The sequence below is a fragment of the Bos javanicus genome, chromosome 16 (genome assembly GCF_032452875.1).
Source record: "Bos javanicus breed banteng chromosome 16, ARS-OSU_banteng_1.0, whole genome shotgun sequence".
In the NCBI taxonomy this organism is placed as follows: domain Eukaryota; kingdom Metazoa; phylum Chordata; class Mammalia; order Artiodactyla; family Bovidae; genus Bos; species Bos javanicus.
Genome location: NC_083883.1, coordinates 59,253,114 through 59,268,924, shown reverse-complemented (window position 1 = coordinate 59,268,924; position 15,811 = coordinate 59,253,114). Strand labels below are relative to the sequence as shown.

Genomic DNA, 15,811 nt, shown 5'->3' with positions numbered 1-15,811 from the left:
GGTTAATCTTGACTCCTTTCTTCCAGTTTCTTACCTGGATAGGCTCTACCATCAAGTATAACCTGAACCTGGGAGCTTCACATCAGCACTATTGCACCAACTTCATCCAAGTCACTGTTGTTCATCTTGGCCAGTGCAGTAATGGGTCCACTGGGCTCCAGGAACCCCCTTCTCTCATCAGCAATGCCCTCATGGTCTGGCCCCTGCAACCACTGTTGCCTCATCTGCCTCTTCACTCTGACTCCACTCCAGCCACACTACCGGTGCTCCTGGATCATACCAAGCACACTCCCACTTAGGGCAGTTGCACTCCCTCCCTGCTCTGTCTTGAATGCAGTCACTCAAGATACCCTTGTGACTCACGCCCTCGCTTCACTGATATCTCTGATCTGGTCTTCCCTAAAGTACCATGTTCCCATCACCCTCTATACTCGTCCCCGACTTTGTGTCTTTCTACCAATAATCCCACCCAAGATTATCTATGTGTTTAATTATGTCTCCACCACTAGAATTTCAGCTTCATGAGGGGAGGGACCTTATATGTTGTAACTCACTTTTGGATTCTCAGTGTACCCAGAAGAGTGCCTGACACATAATAGGTGTTCAGTAAGGTTGAATTGGCATATGCACATTGCTGTATGTAAAACAGATAGCCAAAGAGGACCAACTGTATAGCACAAGGAGCTCTACTCAATACTCTGTAATAACTTATATGGGAAAAGGATCTGAAAAAGAATAGATATATGAATGTGTAAAACTAAATCACTTTGCTGTACACCTGGAACTAACACAACATTGTGAATCAACTATAATATAAAATTTAAAAAATTTTGAATACTTATTGAATGAATGAATGAATGAACAAAACTTCCTTGTGAATCTTGGGTGGGATAAAAGCAGAGTATAAGACTGATTCTGAACAGCCTCACTCTATGTTTAGAAGTAGAATCTCCAGTGATCCCAAGTATCATCACTACTCTTCTCTTCCCTTATACAACATGAACTGTCCTAGAAATCTTCTAGAGAACATGGGATGGACGTTACAGTTATTTAAATCATAGGAAGTATTGAGCTTTTCAAATATACATGAAATCCCATCACTCCTCTGCTTGTTTTCTACTGTGCTTTGACTTATATTAAAAGTCTTATCCCAGCCATGTGAGCCGGCTCCAGCCTACCTCTGAATGTCATCTTGCACCAGCATCTTTCTTGCTCACCTCTCTGGAGTCACAGCAGTCCTGGGTTTCACCATGGTTCCTGCCTCAGCACCTTAGCACTTACCATTCCCTCCTCCTGAACACCCTTCCCTCAGATCTACACACAGCTGGCTTCTAAGGATTCAGACCCCAGTCTAAACCCCAAGTGCCCTCCCCTGCCCCTCTCGCCTCAGAAGTCTGCACCTATGACCCCGTTTTCCCCTTACATCATAACCTGGAGTGACTTTGCTGACTTTTACAAGTTTATTATGTTCATTCCCCCACTATAATGTGACCTCTGGAAAGCAGTGGCCCTGGTTGCCTTTCGCTGAGGTTCCCTCAGTGGGAGCCTACCTTAGGGAAGATGCCATGTGGCTCTTTGCTGCAGAAGGAAGCGCCTGCCCAGGCTTTAGGGCTGGTTTAGGGCTGTGCGCACATCAGAAAGCTGCTTTCCCACTACCCTCAGTCAGGCCTGGCTGACGTGGAGCTGGCGAAGACCCAGGCCTCCGCCTGGTGTCTCTGCCTGCCTGTCTCTGCCTGCCTCCCCCAGGACCTCTCAGGCCCTTACCTTGATGGCCCCCGTGGCTATCTGGATGTGGTGCAGCCGCCGCAGGGTGCTCTCTCTGTCGATGAAGTAGGAGGCTGCCAGCTGGTGCAGGGTCTCCAAGGACACGGCGGAGCTGTTCCCACTGCCCCCGATCACAGAGGCACTTCCTGCCGTCTCCGACTTCCGGCTCAGTTTCCGCTTGTCCACAAAGATGGTCAGGGACTCTTCTCCTACAGCAAACAACATGGGTGTCCTGGTGAGGCCCCCAGCTCCCCAAGCCCCTACCCGTAAGAACATGAAACCCTCAGACTGAGCCTTACTGTGGCCTCTGCTGACAGGCTTTTCCCATTCCTACCATGCTCGGAGCACTCTCATCAAACTGCACCACAGCAGAAGGGCATCACTGCATGAGAGGCCAGCCTCCTCCTCCTCACTTCTGTAATCTCCCAAAGCTCATCCCCCGCCCCTCCAGCTTATCCATTTAACATCCTTTATTGATCTCTGTCTCAGGCAATCTACCTCTATGGGGAAGATAAAATTCTCTCTCTCAAGTTGTTTATAAAAGAATCACCGTGGATATTTCTGCTCCCTAAGAAAGGGCAAAAGCCTTGAAGCTCAACCTCCCTTTTCCCCCTCAAACGCTCAACACCTAGGACATGTCAGCAGCTGGCCTGAACCCTTGGCGTGTTCCTTTGTAGTCCATAAGACAGTGAGCTAAATGTTATAATAAAGCCTGCTTTCTTCTTTCCAGGACAGAGAGAACTCTGCCTCTTTCCAGCTCTCAATTCTGCTCTGGGTCCTAGCCAGAGGTTGTACCACCCCACCTTTGCCTCCATCCAGCCCAGGATCATTGGAATCTGTTTGGCTGGTTACCAGTCTCTACAGAGTGGTAGCAGAGAGATCAGGAACTTAATGAACATTTACTTTTTTGCCTATGTGTCTGGGCTTCCCTGGTGGCTCAGGCGGTAAAGAGTCTACCTGCAATGCAGGAGTGCGTGGGTGCTAAGTCACTTCAGTCGCGTCCAACTCTGTGTGACCCTGTGGACAGTAGCCAGCCAGGCTCCTCTGTCCCTGGACAAGAATAATGGAGTGGGTTGCCATTTCCTCCTCCAGGGGATCTTCCCCACCAGGGATTGAACCCAGGTTTCTTATGTCTCCTGCATTGGCAGGCTGGTTCTTTACCACTAGTGCCACCTAGGCTGCCATGCAGGAGACGCAGGTTCAATTCCTGGGTTGGGAAGATCCCCTGGAGGAGGAAATGGCTACTCATTCCAGTATTCTTGCCTGGAGAATGCCATGGACAGAGGAGCTTGGCAGGCTACAGTCCATGGAGTCACAAAGCACTGGACATGACTGAGTGGACATACTACTGTAGCCACAGCCAATATTAGGATATGGAGAAACTTCAGCGTTAGATGGCTCAGCCAAAAGAAAACTGGGAGCGCCCCCTGCTGGCAAGTTCTTAGTAAACGTCTGTCCCCCAACCTCCTTACGCTACAACCCCCTCCCCAAGAGGATGCTTATAAGCAAAGAGCAATGTTCTGGCAATGAAATTGGATGTCAAGAGATTACACTGTTGACAAATGCACCAGAAGGAGAACATTTCCCGGTAAAAAAAAAAAAAAATGACAGGAAGAATAAAAGACCCAGGAAAAGTATCGAAGCTGTAGTCAATAGGTGTTAGAAAGCTATTTCCAATGGTCTGGCAACCAGCGAGTGTAGGATGGTAGGATCAAGGTACTGCTTACCTCCGAGGGTGGCAGAAAGTAGGAAGTGAGTGCCATACTTTTTGATCAGGCTTTCGGTGACCTGTTGCAGGTTGGGTCTCCTTCCCAGGAGGCGTATGTTCCGGATAAACTCTGGGGCAAGAGGCAGTGGCAAACTAAAGAAGTCCTTCCTTTCCAGAGCCAGGTTGTTCACTTTCCAACGTGCAAACTCCCTGGAGGGAAAGACAAGGGAAAGTTCATTGTATTCTGGGACAAGAGGAATAAAGTTGGGAGCAGGCGCGGTTCTTTCTTCACTCGCACAGCCTCATCTCCTCTCAGCACACATCTCTGCAGATGCAGGCACCAGTGCCTAAAAGAGGCCCTCTGGCGTCTCATTCCCAGGTGGTAAGAAATCCCTATCCCAGTTGACCTCCCAGAATATGCTCCCACCCGGCCTTCTCATTGGAGAGTGGCTTCCCTTCTCCCGAAGGCAGTCATGGTAGTAGTGTGTAGTAGGGGAAAAACAAACAATGAAAATATTGGAAGTGGTTTTCAGAAATAGGAAAATGAAAGAAAGTGTATTCACTTAGTCATGTCCGACTCTTTGCAACCCCATGGACTGTAGCCCACCAGGCTCCTCTGTCCATGGGGTTCTCCAGGCAAACATACTAGAATGGGTTGCCATTCCCTTCTCCAGGGGATCTTCCCAACCCAGGGATCGAACCCAGGTCTCCTGCACTGCAGGCAGATTCTTTACCATCTGAGCCACCAGAGAAGCAGAAATAAGACCTAGTCACAATTGCAACTCAGTGGATGAGTCACCTCACGACCTCTGTTACCCATTTTTGAAGTCAGAAGATTGGTTTAGAACAATAGTTCTTAAACTTTTCGGTCTCAAGATACTACCACACTCTTAAAAATGAAGAGCCCCCTGTATTCATGTGGCTTATATCTAATGATAATTACAACTTTAGAAATTTAAACTGAGAAATTTAAATCCACTTTTTCATTATAACAGAAATAAAGCCATTACAAGCAACATAAATAACATATTTGTGTGACAATCACTGTATGTTCTGAAGCAAAACAGATTTAGTAAGAAGAATGGCATTTTCTTTGCCTTTTGGCAAATCTCTTGAGTTTCTGGCTTAGCAGAAGAGAGCTGCATTCTTGTATTCTGTGTTCAATCTGTTGTGATAATTGTGAATATTCTTCTTTGGGACCACACTACACTCAACAAGCATACTTTCTTAAAGGTTAATTACTGTGTGGACTCTGAAACCATACCAATAAATTTTTCATACTCAGTTACATTAAAATCCAGTGTTCTATTATGCATTTCGAATGCATCTTTTTACTCTGTGATTTTGAAACATCATGTACTGGTCATCCATCTGCAAAATATAGGACCATTGAGTTATTCAGATCTTCCATATTTTGACATTTTTTATTATATAATATCAAAACATCATATTTGTTAATATCACCACAAATCTCATCAAAAAAGTCCTTAAATATTGGAAAGCTGTCAAGCTTATGATGACAAATACAAGTTTTCCAAAATTCTAATTTTTGTTTGAAAGCTTACATTTTATCACTGGTAATAAATACTGCCCGTTGTTTCCCTTAAAGAAGCAGGCTTGCTCCATTCTTTTATTTATTTATTTTTGAGAAACTGTCTGCCAAACACTACAATCTGAATAACCATAGTTTGTCTCTTGGTTGTTCAAGAAAATTTAAGTCGTTCCATGAAAAAAATGGCTATTTCAACTCAACTCAATCAGAAAACTATTTTTCTCTGAGACCACCATTCTTCAGTAACCTCAAACATGCCTTTATGTGTACTTTTCACTTTATCATACAAAATATTAAAAAGACATGAGCTCATGGTCAAGATCCAATAAAAATAGATTTTACTGCTTCAGGGGCATTCGTGAAGCTAACATGCATGTATATGTGTATGCATTTTGGTTCAAGTATGTAATGATGACTATATGACTACCAGCATCATTGAGTGAGACTGCCCTTATTCAATTTAAGATGCCAGCAGTTTCATTCACCATTACTTTTGCACATTTACTGCAATGTCAACATGGACATCTTGAAAGGAACTAAGGGGATATGCATTTTAAGAACCTTTATACTAAATGATGGCAAAGTTCCTTTCTAGTCCCATCTGGAACGTTAATATTCATGCTTTTCTCCTCACTGAAATATTTGTATTTTAAAGGATGAAATTTAAATGAATATATCCACTAGTAAAAAGAAAAAAAAAAAAAGAGGGAGTTCTTTTCCATTGCCTCCCAAATTATACTAGAAAGGATCAGCTCCACTGCCTTAGAAAACCACAACATGTAAATAAAGTCTTAACATTCTCACTCAACTCTGCTCTTTATAATAGTGCCAAACCTTGGTCTAACCTTCCCTCCAAATCTATGAAGCAAAAATGACAAGGCCACAGAAAAAAATAATTCAGAATAAATAAATAAAGAGCATGTCCACTGGAGACTATAGAATCCTCCTATCTAATTCCAGAAACTAAGAGAGGGGGCATGTTCCAAACATTACCAGAGAAATAAAGGAAAAGAGATGACTAATAATTCATGGGTTCCCACAAAACCTTTTACAATCCCCATTGTGTGGTTTTATTTATCTAAGCAGACAAGTTCATAATAATGCATTATCATTTATTTCCTTTGTGTGGGAAATGCTAAACTTTAATTAAAGTAGGGTATTTGTGAAAAGTATTTTCTATCTCAAATCCCACTGCAGCATAATGAACAGTTGCTTGGTTTCACTTCTTACTGGCTGGACAGCCAATCAAACACATAGAGGAGCTTACTAAAAAAACAAAAACAAAACAAGACCCAGCCATGTTCTGCACACCAGACTCACTTCAGCTTTAAGGACACATATTGAAAGTGGGGCTTCCCTGGTGGCTTAGACAGTAAAGAATCTTCCTGCAATGCAGGAGATCTGGGCTCCATCCCTGAGTGGGGAAGATCCACTGGAGGAGGAAATGGCAATCTACTCCAGTATTCTTGCCTGGAGAATCCCATGGACGGAGGAGCCTGGCAGGCTGCAATCCATGGGGTCACAGAGAGTCAGACACGACTACACACACACAAGGACTATACTGAAAGTGAAGGGATGATCAAAGATATCCCATGCAAATGGAAACTAAAAGAAAGCTGGGGTAGCTTATTTAAAAAAAAATAGGTGTAAAGTCAAAGACTATAATAAGAGACAAAGAAAGTCATTACATAATGATAAAGAGATTGATTCATCAAGAAAATATAACATTTATAAATATTTATGCACCCAACATAGAAGCATCTAAATATGGAAAGCAAATAATAATAGATCTGAAAGGAAAAATAGACAGCAATGCAATAATAGAAGGCAACTTCAGTACCCCACTTTCAAAAATGGAAAGATCATCCAGACAGAAATCAGCAAGTAAACACTGGACTTAAACTACATGTTAGACTAAGTGGACATAACAGATATTTATTTATAGAATATCCCATTCATCAGCAGAATATATTTCTCAAACACACATGGATCATTCTCCAGGATAGCGCATATATTAAGCCACTAAACAAACCTTCATAAATTGAAGAAGACTAAAATCATATCACACATCTTCTCTGACCATAATGGTATGAACTTAGAAATCAATTACCAAAAGAAAAATGGAAAATTCAAATTCACTAATGCATAGAGATTAAACAGCAGGCTCCCAAACAACCAGTGAATCAAAGAATATATCAAAAAAATAAAATCTTGAGACAAATGAAAATGGAAACACAAATGCAAAAACCTGTGGGAAGTAGTAAGGGCAGTTCTAAGAGGAAAATTTATAGCAATAAATACCTACATTAAGAAAAAATAAAGACCTTAAATAAACAATCTAACTTTATACCACAAGGCACCAGAAAAAAAGAACAAACTAAGCCCAACGTTAGTAGAAGAAAGAAAATAACAAGATCAGAGTGGAAATGAATGACATAGTAACTAAGAAGACAACAGAAAAGACCAATGAAACTTAGACTATTTTTTGAAAGGTTAAATAGACAAATTGTTAACTAGACTAAATGAAGGCAGAACCAAAAATAGACTCAGATTAGAAATGAAAGAAGAGACATTAAAAATGACACCACACAAAGGATAAAAGACTACTACAGAAATTAGGCAACCTAGAAGGGATAGATAAATCTACCAATACAGAATCATTAAGAAATAGAAAACCTTAACAGTCAAATTACTAATAAAACCAAAAACAAAATTCCCAATGCACAAAAGTACAGGACCAGATGGCTTCAATGGCAAACTCTACCAAACATTTAGAGAAGAATTAACCTGATCCTTCTCAAACTCTTTCAGGCAAATAGAAGAGGAGGGAAACTTTCATACTCATTTTATTAGGCCACCTTTATCCTGATACCAAAACCAGACAAGGACATTATAAGAAAAGAAAATAGCAGGCCAATATCCCCAATAAACATAGATGCAAAAATTCTCAACAAAATGTTAGCAAACTGAATTCAATAGTACATTAAAAGGATAAAACACCTTAATCAAATGGGATTTATTCCAAAGATGCAAGGATCAATATGATACACCATATTAACAAAACAAAGGATAAAAATCATATGATTATCTCCATAGATGTAGAAAAAGCATGTGACAAAATTCAACATTCATTTGTGATAAAAATTCTCAGCAAAGTGGGTACAGAGGGAACAAGTGCAAGCCTGCATGCTTAGTGACTCAGTCGTGTCTGACTTCATGACTCTGCAGACTGCAGCCCACCAAACTCCTCTGTCCACAGGATTCTCCAGACAATAATACTGGAGTGGCTTGCCATTTCCTCCTCTAGGGGATCTTCCCAGCCCAGGGATAAAAGCCAGGTCTCCTGCTTTGCAGGTGGATTCTTTACCATCTGAGCTACCAGGAAAGCCTCAACATTATAATGGCCATCAATGACAAGCCCACAGATAATATCATATTCAATGATGAAAAGCTGAAAGCTTTTTCTCTAGCATCAGAAATAACACAACATTGTCCATTCTCCTCACTTTTATCCAAGATAGTACTGTAAGCACTATCAAGAAATAACAGGCAAGAAATAAGTCACTCAAATCGGAAAGAAATAAGTAAAATTGTCTCTACTGGTAGATGGCATAATATTATACATAGAAAACCCTAAAAACTTCACCCAAAACTGTTAGAACTAATAAATTCAATAAAGATGAAGGATACAAAAATATACAAATACAGTTGGATTTCTATAAACTAATGGTGAAATATCAGAGAAATTAAGGAAACAATCCCCATTTACATTTGCATTAAAAAGAATAAAATACCTAGGAATAAATTAAATGAAGGAGGTAAAATATTCAAACACTGCAAACTGTAAGTCACTGATGAAAGAAATTAAGAAGACACAAATAAATAGGAAAATATTCCATGTTCACGCATTGGAAAAATCAGTATTGTTAAAATGCCCATACGACCCAAAGCAATTGCAATCCCTATGAAAATTCCAATGGTATTTTTTACTACTTTCTACCAAAGTAGAAAAGACAATCCTAAAATTAGTATGGAACCCCCAAATACTATGACCAGCCACAGCAACCCTGAGTAAGAGGACAAAACTGGAAGTATCACACTTCTTGTTTCAAATTATACTACAAAGCTATAGTAGTCAAAACAGTATGATATTGACATTAAAAAATAGACACAATTGATTGAAGGAACAAAACAGAGAGCCTAGAAATAAACCCACACATGTAAGGGGCCAAAAATATTCAACGGAGAAAAGATAGTCTTCTTTGAGATAATGGGAATGATAATTGGAAAATTGGATAACTATATGCTAACAAATTAAACTGGACCCCTAAATTACATTATACATAAAATCAATTCAAAATGGATTACAGAATTGAACTTAAAACTTGATACTATAAAACTCTTAGAAGAAAACCTAGGCAATAAGCTCGTTGACATGAATCTTGGTGATGTTGTTTGTTTCTGGCACCAAACAATTGTCCCTGATTTGTTAAAGACCACATTTAGATGTTATTAAATAACAAAGAATTTCTATCCTATCAATTTCTATTCTATTAAATTGTTAGAGGGTGAAAAACACAAGGACTCTTCTATTTTCCACAGTTTCTTACAGTGGTGAAATACCCTCACTGAAAGGTAAAACCATCTTAAAAAAGAGGTGGCTCCCACTTTAATTAAATCTAGTAAATAAAAACTGGTGGTCACATTGCTTACTCAGTGCACTTCATTCAAGACTGCTGACTAGTATCTCCTTCAAGAAACTTGCCCTGACTACCCCATCCAAAAGGGCATCCCCATCACTCACTCTCTGTCTCTATGCTTTATAAATCTTTTTAGCACTTACCACTAGCTGAAATAATACATATTTTCAATTCTCTTTCTCTCCCGCTAGAACATAAATTCTGTGAGGGCAGGAATGATTCTGTCTTATCCAGCAGCAATAAAATAATGCTAGATATTCCAAAACAGAACAACAGTAGATATTCAGTAGATGTTGTTGAATGATTCTCTCATTTATTTTGTTTATTTAAAATAAACAATCATTTATGTCACAGCTCTCCTAATCCTCTAGTTGTTTGCAAATTATTGACAACTTGATAAAAGAACTTACAGGATGAGAATACATAGAAGCAAAAAGCACTTAATGATTGACGTGAAATAAAAGTAAAGCATTCTAAATGTGTATGCATATCAAAGGGAAAATTAAATTTGACTTATAAAAATGTAACTTAAGGGCATACTTCTGTGACTTCTTATATATAAATCAAGGCACTGATATTTTCTTATGCTTTGGTAAACTGAGTCTGGGTCCTCTTCCATTGTTGTCAGTGGACATGGACAACTTCCGATGACTGTCCACAGTCCACACACACAAGTCCAGTGAGTACAGAGCGCCCATTCGGACTCGGCTGTGCTTTACACTCAGTGGTAATGATCTCGAGCTCCAACCCTCTATACTGTGTCTAACAACAATTTTTGCCACACTCACAGAGTTAAAGATCCCCAAAGAGGCAATGATCCTGAAGTCTTGTACTTTTCCTTAGTCTTAACCTTCTGTTGTCCAACATGAGACTTGACGTATTTTATTGTATCACGTATTTTATCCAAACCAAACCAAAGATCTGACTGTATCTTATGTAAGTTGAATATACTGAAGTTCAGAAAACTTAGTCAGTTGCCTGATGTCACAGGACTACCAAGAGGGAAACTGGGGCTGTTAGGAGAAGCATTTGAGTACGATTCGCCAATCGTTCTCCTGTCGTTGTGTACACTCACAATTCTCTGTATGTTTTGAACTGGGATCAATGAATGAGGCTTCTCAGGCCTGAGGAGACAAGCACAGGTAGTTCAGCCGCCCCAGACCCTGCCCAACTGCCCCAAGGGCTGAGGGCATCAATACATGGACACACCTGTCCATGATGCATTTGTAGCAGCACACATGCCAGCCTGCACAGAAGCTGAGGCCCTCTCTTCCATTCCTCTTGCATCACAAGAAAACCATGAATTAGTTTCCCGAAAGCAATATAACCATTTGGCGTTAGAACCAGAACAAAATCTAGTGTCCTAACCCTCTCTCAGAGCTATTAACAGCAACTATGATTATGACGACAATCATAACAATGAGACCCAGAGAAGTTAATAACTTGCAAAAAATCACACAGTAAGTGGCAGAGCTGAGATCAAAACCCAGGTCAATACCATACTGCTGTTTCTATAACACAGTTTTCCTTTGTGTACTTTCAATTAAGTGTATTTTACTTTATGCTAATTCTTTTTAAGTGTTTACTGTCTTTTAACAAAATATTTTCATTGCCCAGAACACTTACTTCCTTTTATTACCTACACTAAACAGAATGTACTATATATCCAAAGCATAGGGCGAGGCATACGCCAAAGCAAAACCCTCTTTGGACAAAGGTAGTTTCAAGACACCCATTTGTGGGAGGAAAATTGAGACCTAGGGAAAAAAAAAAATCAAGTCCATGCACCGGGTACCATGCAAGGAATCAGAGATGAAGGCCTGAATCCGGTGCCTATGCCTGCTCTGGAAATCATAACACAGAATAACAAACGACTTCGAAAATGAATGATACTGTCTTAGGAAGCTTTTTATGAGCCAATAATAAAAAAAATAATGGTTAACATTTAATGAATTCTTAGCATGTGCCAGGCATTCCAAGTATCTTGCAAGTATTAACCAACATAATAGTCAAAATATTCAATATAATATTGAAATATAATATTGAAAATATTTGATATAATATTCAAACGACCCCTATAAGTAATAAAATATAATTATCCTCATTTTACAGACAAGGAAATTGAGGCACAGATAATACCCAAAGTCAGGAATTAAACACAGGCTGCCTGGCCCCAAGATCCACAGTATTCACCATGATGTTATACCACCTCCCCTGCGAAACTCAAAGGGGCAGTTGTGATTTTGTGAGTGGAAGCACACGTGTGCAGGCAGGTACGCTGTGCGTGTGTAAGTGGTAGGAGCATGTCACTGGAGAAAAATACTCTCCCCAAACAAACAAAAACCTCTTCCATAAACTGGTAGGGCACCGAATCAGAAATAAGCATCAGGCTTCTGCTGGTGGCAGGAAGGTTCGGGCTGCGAGGGCACCCAGCGGTTTTCCCTTCTACTTCACTAAATTTCCTGCCTGCCCTTTGGGGCCCTTCACTGAATCAAAATAATGGAGAAAACATCTGTGAATGGAGTTTGAGCCAAAGTGGTAGAAATTGTGCTTACAGAACTTATTAACCTGGTTCCTTCCAGCATCTGAAAACCTCAGAAGGCAATACTGGAAGGCAGCCTGAGCTATTCAAAGAGTAAATGTTCATTTCCAATTTTTCATTTAGTAGTGGGTTTTTTTTTTTCATAATAAAATAATCAAGGCTCTTTTTTTCCCTAGGAAAAGGATGTTTTCTATATATCAATTACATTAACACATACTACTTCAATTAAGCCATCATCTTTGTTTCAATTAAGACATCAAGTAAATTTCCATTTCAATTTAGCCATTTCTCCTAAAATCTTCTCCTACTGTGACTGTTTCACAGTCAACAGTATGTGAAAGCAAACATTTTAAGCACTAGGGAAGCCCATTTGGAAAGGACCCTTAAAGCAGCAAAGGGCGAAATCAAGGGCCACCAGAGCTCTCCAGTGTGGACTCTGCCTGCAAAGGTGTTCATCCAGCACTTCAAAAAGGTGCTGGAATTAACAGAAGTTTGGGCCATTTGCTATTGCATTTTAAATTAGCCTAGAGTGAATCACACATATTTCTGTCAAAGGATTTAGCATACCCATACAATCATTAATAACCAAAACAAAGTTTAGGGAAGATATGATCCAGACTGGGCTTCCGAGGTGGCACTGGTGGTAAAGAGAGTGCAAAGTCGCTCACTCGTGTCCGACTCTTTGCGACCCCATGGACTGTAGCCCACCAGGGCTGTCTGTGGAAATTTTCAGGCAAGAGTACTGGAGTGGGTTGCCATTTCCTTCTCCAAAAGTGGTAAAGAACCCGCCTGCCAATGCAGGAGACATGAGACTCGGGTTCCACCCCTCGGTTGGGAAGATCCCCTGGAGGAGGGCGTGGCAACCACTCCAGTATTCTTGCCTGGAGAACCCCTTGGACAGAGGAGCCTGGCAGGCTACAGTCCATAGGATCGCACAGTCAGACACAACTGAAGTGACCTAGCAGAAGTGATTGTAGTTATCTTTGCCTCAAACTGCTCAACACTACTGGTCCAGATTGCCAATACATGATGCTTCTGCTTATACATGAGTTGAGGGATTTTTCTGGGATCCAAAGGGGCCTGTGACAGGAGAGCTAAACGGGCAGCCGAGTGCCAAGCCTCAGGCAATGGGAGCTTCAGCAGGGCCTGGGGAGCAGGCCAGCTCTGGATCTGAAGAAAAAGGGCCTCCGATTAGAAGACTAAATGGCTACAAGGTGTTCCCAGTTTGAAAACTGTAAATGAAAAGGGGTGCCCCCACGTCACAGCTACCGACACGCGTGTCACCCTCCCCCGAAGTACTTGTTCCTCTGTCACACACAAGGTCAACAAGAACTGCTAGCAAGAGCCCCCACCCTGCAGAGTCCTGTACTCTTAGTCATGAAAGAGGCAAAGAGCACAGCTGGTGGCTTCCATCCAGGTGAGATTTCCAGCAGCAATGTGCTGAAGAACCACTTTTTGGGCTTGTAAACTGAGAATCTGAGAATCTCTTATATATTGAGAATATCAATCCAGCCCCTTTGAAGAGTCATGATCCATGAGCTTCCCTCCCTATGAAACCTTAAGGGAGAAAGTATTTTTTAAAAAATCCATAGTTTAATCAGAAATAGAGTTAAAGATGTAGAAAATAAACTAATGGTTATCAGGGGTCAGTTGTTCAGTCACCCAGTCGTGTCTGACTCTTTGTGGTCCCATAGACTGCAACATGCCAGGCCTCCCTGTCCCTCACCATCTCCCTAAATTTGCCATTGGGGTGCCATTGAAGGTAACTAATAAGGACCTACTGTATAGCACAGGAAACTCTACTCAATACTCTGTAATGACCTATATTGGAAAAGAATCCAAAAAAGAATGAATATATGCATATGTGAGCTTCCCTTGTGGCTCAGCTGGTAAAGAATTCACCTGCAGTTCTGGCAGCGTTTGATTCTTGGGTTGGGAAGATTCCCTGAAGAAGAGAAAGGCTACTCACTCCAGTATTCTGGCCTGCAGAATTCCATGGACTGTATAATCCATGGGGTCACAAAGAGCTGGACACGACTGAGCAACTTTCACTGCCACTTTCATAACTGATTTACTTTGCTATATGGCAGAAACTAACACAACACTCAGAGAAGGCGATGGCACCCCACTCCAGTACTCTTGCCTGGAAAATCCCATGGACAGAGGAGCCTGGTAGGCTGCAGTCCATGGGGTCGCTAAGAGTCGGATATGACTGGGCGACTTCACTTTCACTTTTCACTTTCATGCATTAGAGAAGGAAATGGCAACCCACTCCAGTGTTCTTGCCTGGAGAATCCCAGGGACAAGGGAGCCTGGTAGGCTGCCGTCTCTGGGATTGCAGAGTCGGACACGACTGAAGCGACTTAGCAGCAGCAGCAGCAACACAACACTATAAGCCAACTATACTCCAATAATTTTGTTTAATCCATAGTTTAAAAACAAAAACAAAACTATACCTCAGTGAGGCTGAAACTTAGTAATAATGAGCACTGCAACCTACAATATGGGTGATGGTACTGAGACCTCATGTTAAGAGCCGATTATTATTACCAGTTTTCCACATGTCTTTTCCTCTGCGTGGGAAGCACATTTAGGCTCATTTCCAAGACCACCAATATGGCTGCCATTTGGAAAATCACATTTCCTGTATCCCAAGAGAGTGGCTTAGCCCAGCCCCCTCCTCAGCCCAGTCCAGCTCCGCGCTCCTGCCGGCTTGTTCCATCCTGTCCCAGTGTCAGTGTGCCCCTGAGTGCCCAGAGCCCATTTGTTCCCCCTAAATTAGAATCCAGCCTGGTTTTACCGGGGAGGGATTCCATGCTGTTTCCAGCAGAGCCAATTGATCATCACCTGCTCACTCAGGCAGCAGTTCTAAAAGAGGTTCTGGTACTACCTGAGAGGCTGGGAGAGGCCTTAAGGTCACCTGTAAGTTCACCTGTAAGTCCAAGATGCCCAACTCCAGCTCTACTTTGAACACAAAGGCGGAAACAGTGGGCTGGTGTGGTCAGCAATGTCTCCCTTTTCTAGTCCTTATCCCTCCTTATCCATTTCCAACAACTTCTCTTTGGGGGGTAACCACCTCCGAACTTTAGTATTTAAAGGGCTGCAGTGATAATAGGGACTGAACTATCATCCTCCAAAAGGCTGTTTTGATATGAACCATACTTTTAAGAAAAAATACATAACTGATTTTCCTTGAAAAATGAAGGAAGACACAGGCCAGGTCATTAAATAAAATAGTTAAGAACTTTGGAGAGAAAAAGATGGGTTGGCTTTAAGCCAAGTACAAAAATAGATTTCCTGTCATTTTTCCTGTGACTTGACATTGTCTATGGAAATTGTCAACCAATGGCTATGGGAAAACTTCTTACATACCACCCAGTTCTAGATGAATGCAAATATCTTTGTTCTCAGAGCCCACCTATCTCTTGGAGAGTTGCCTTTTTCCGACTAGCTTGATACTAGCCAATATGACATGAGTCAACACTGAGTGTTGGACTGTTGATTTTCCTAAGGATTCTAGGAAAGAAGCATTCTCTTTCTTCATC

General features: G+C 41.3%; 1 protein-coding gene across 1 annotated transcript in view; it reads right to left on the bottom strand.

The window, feature by feature from the left end:
* The window catches only part of BRINP2 (BMP/retinoic acid inducible neural specific 2), a 142,564-nt gene that overhangs the window by 20,319 nt on the left and 106,434 nt on the right, over positions 1-15,811 (bottom strand). The window contains exons 3-4 of the mRNA XM_061383287.1: positions 3,492-3,682; positions 1,765-1,973 (exon numbers count right to left, since the gene is read on the bottom strand). Of these exons, the coding sequence (XP_061239271.1) occupies positions 1,765-1,973; positions 3,492-3,682 (400 nt within the window). The remainder of the gene's footprint in view (positions 1-1,764; positions 1,974-3,491; positions 3,683-15,811) is intronic.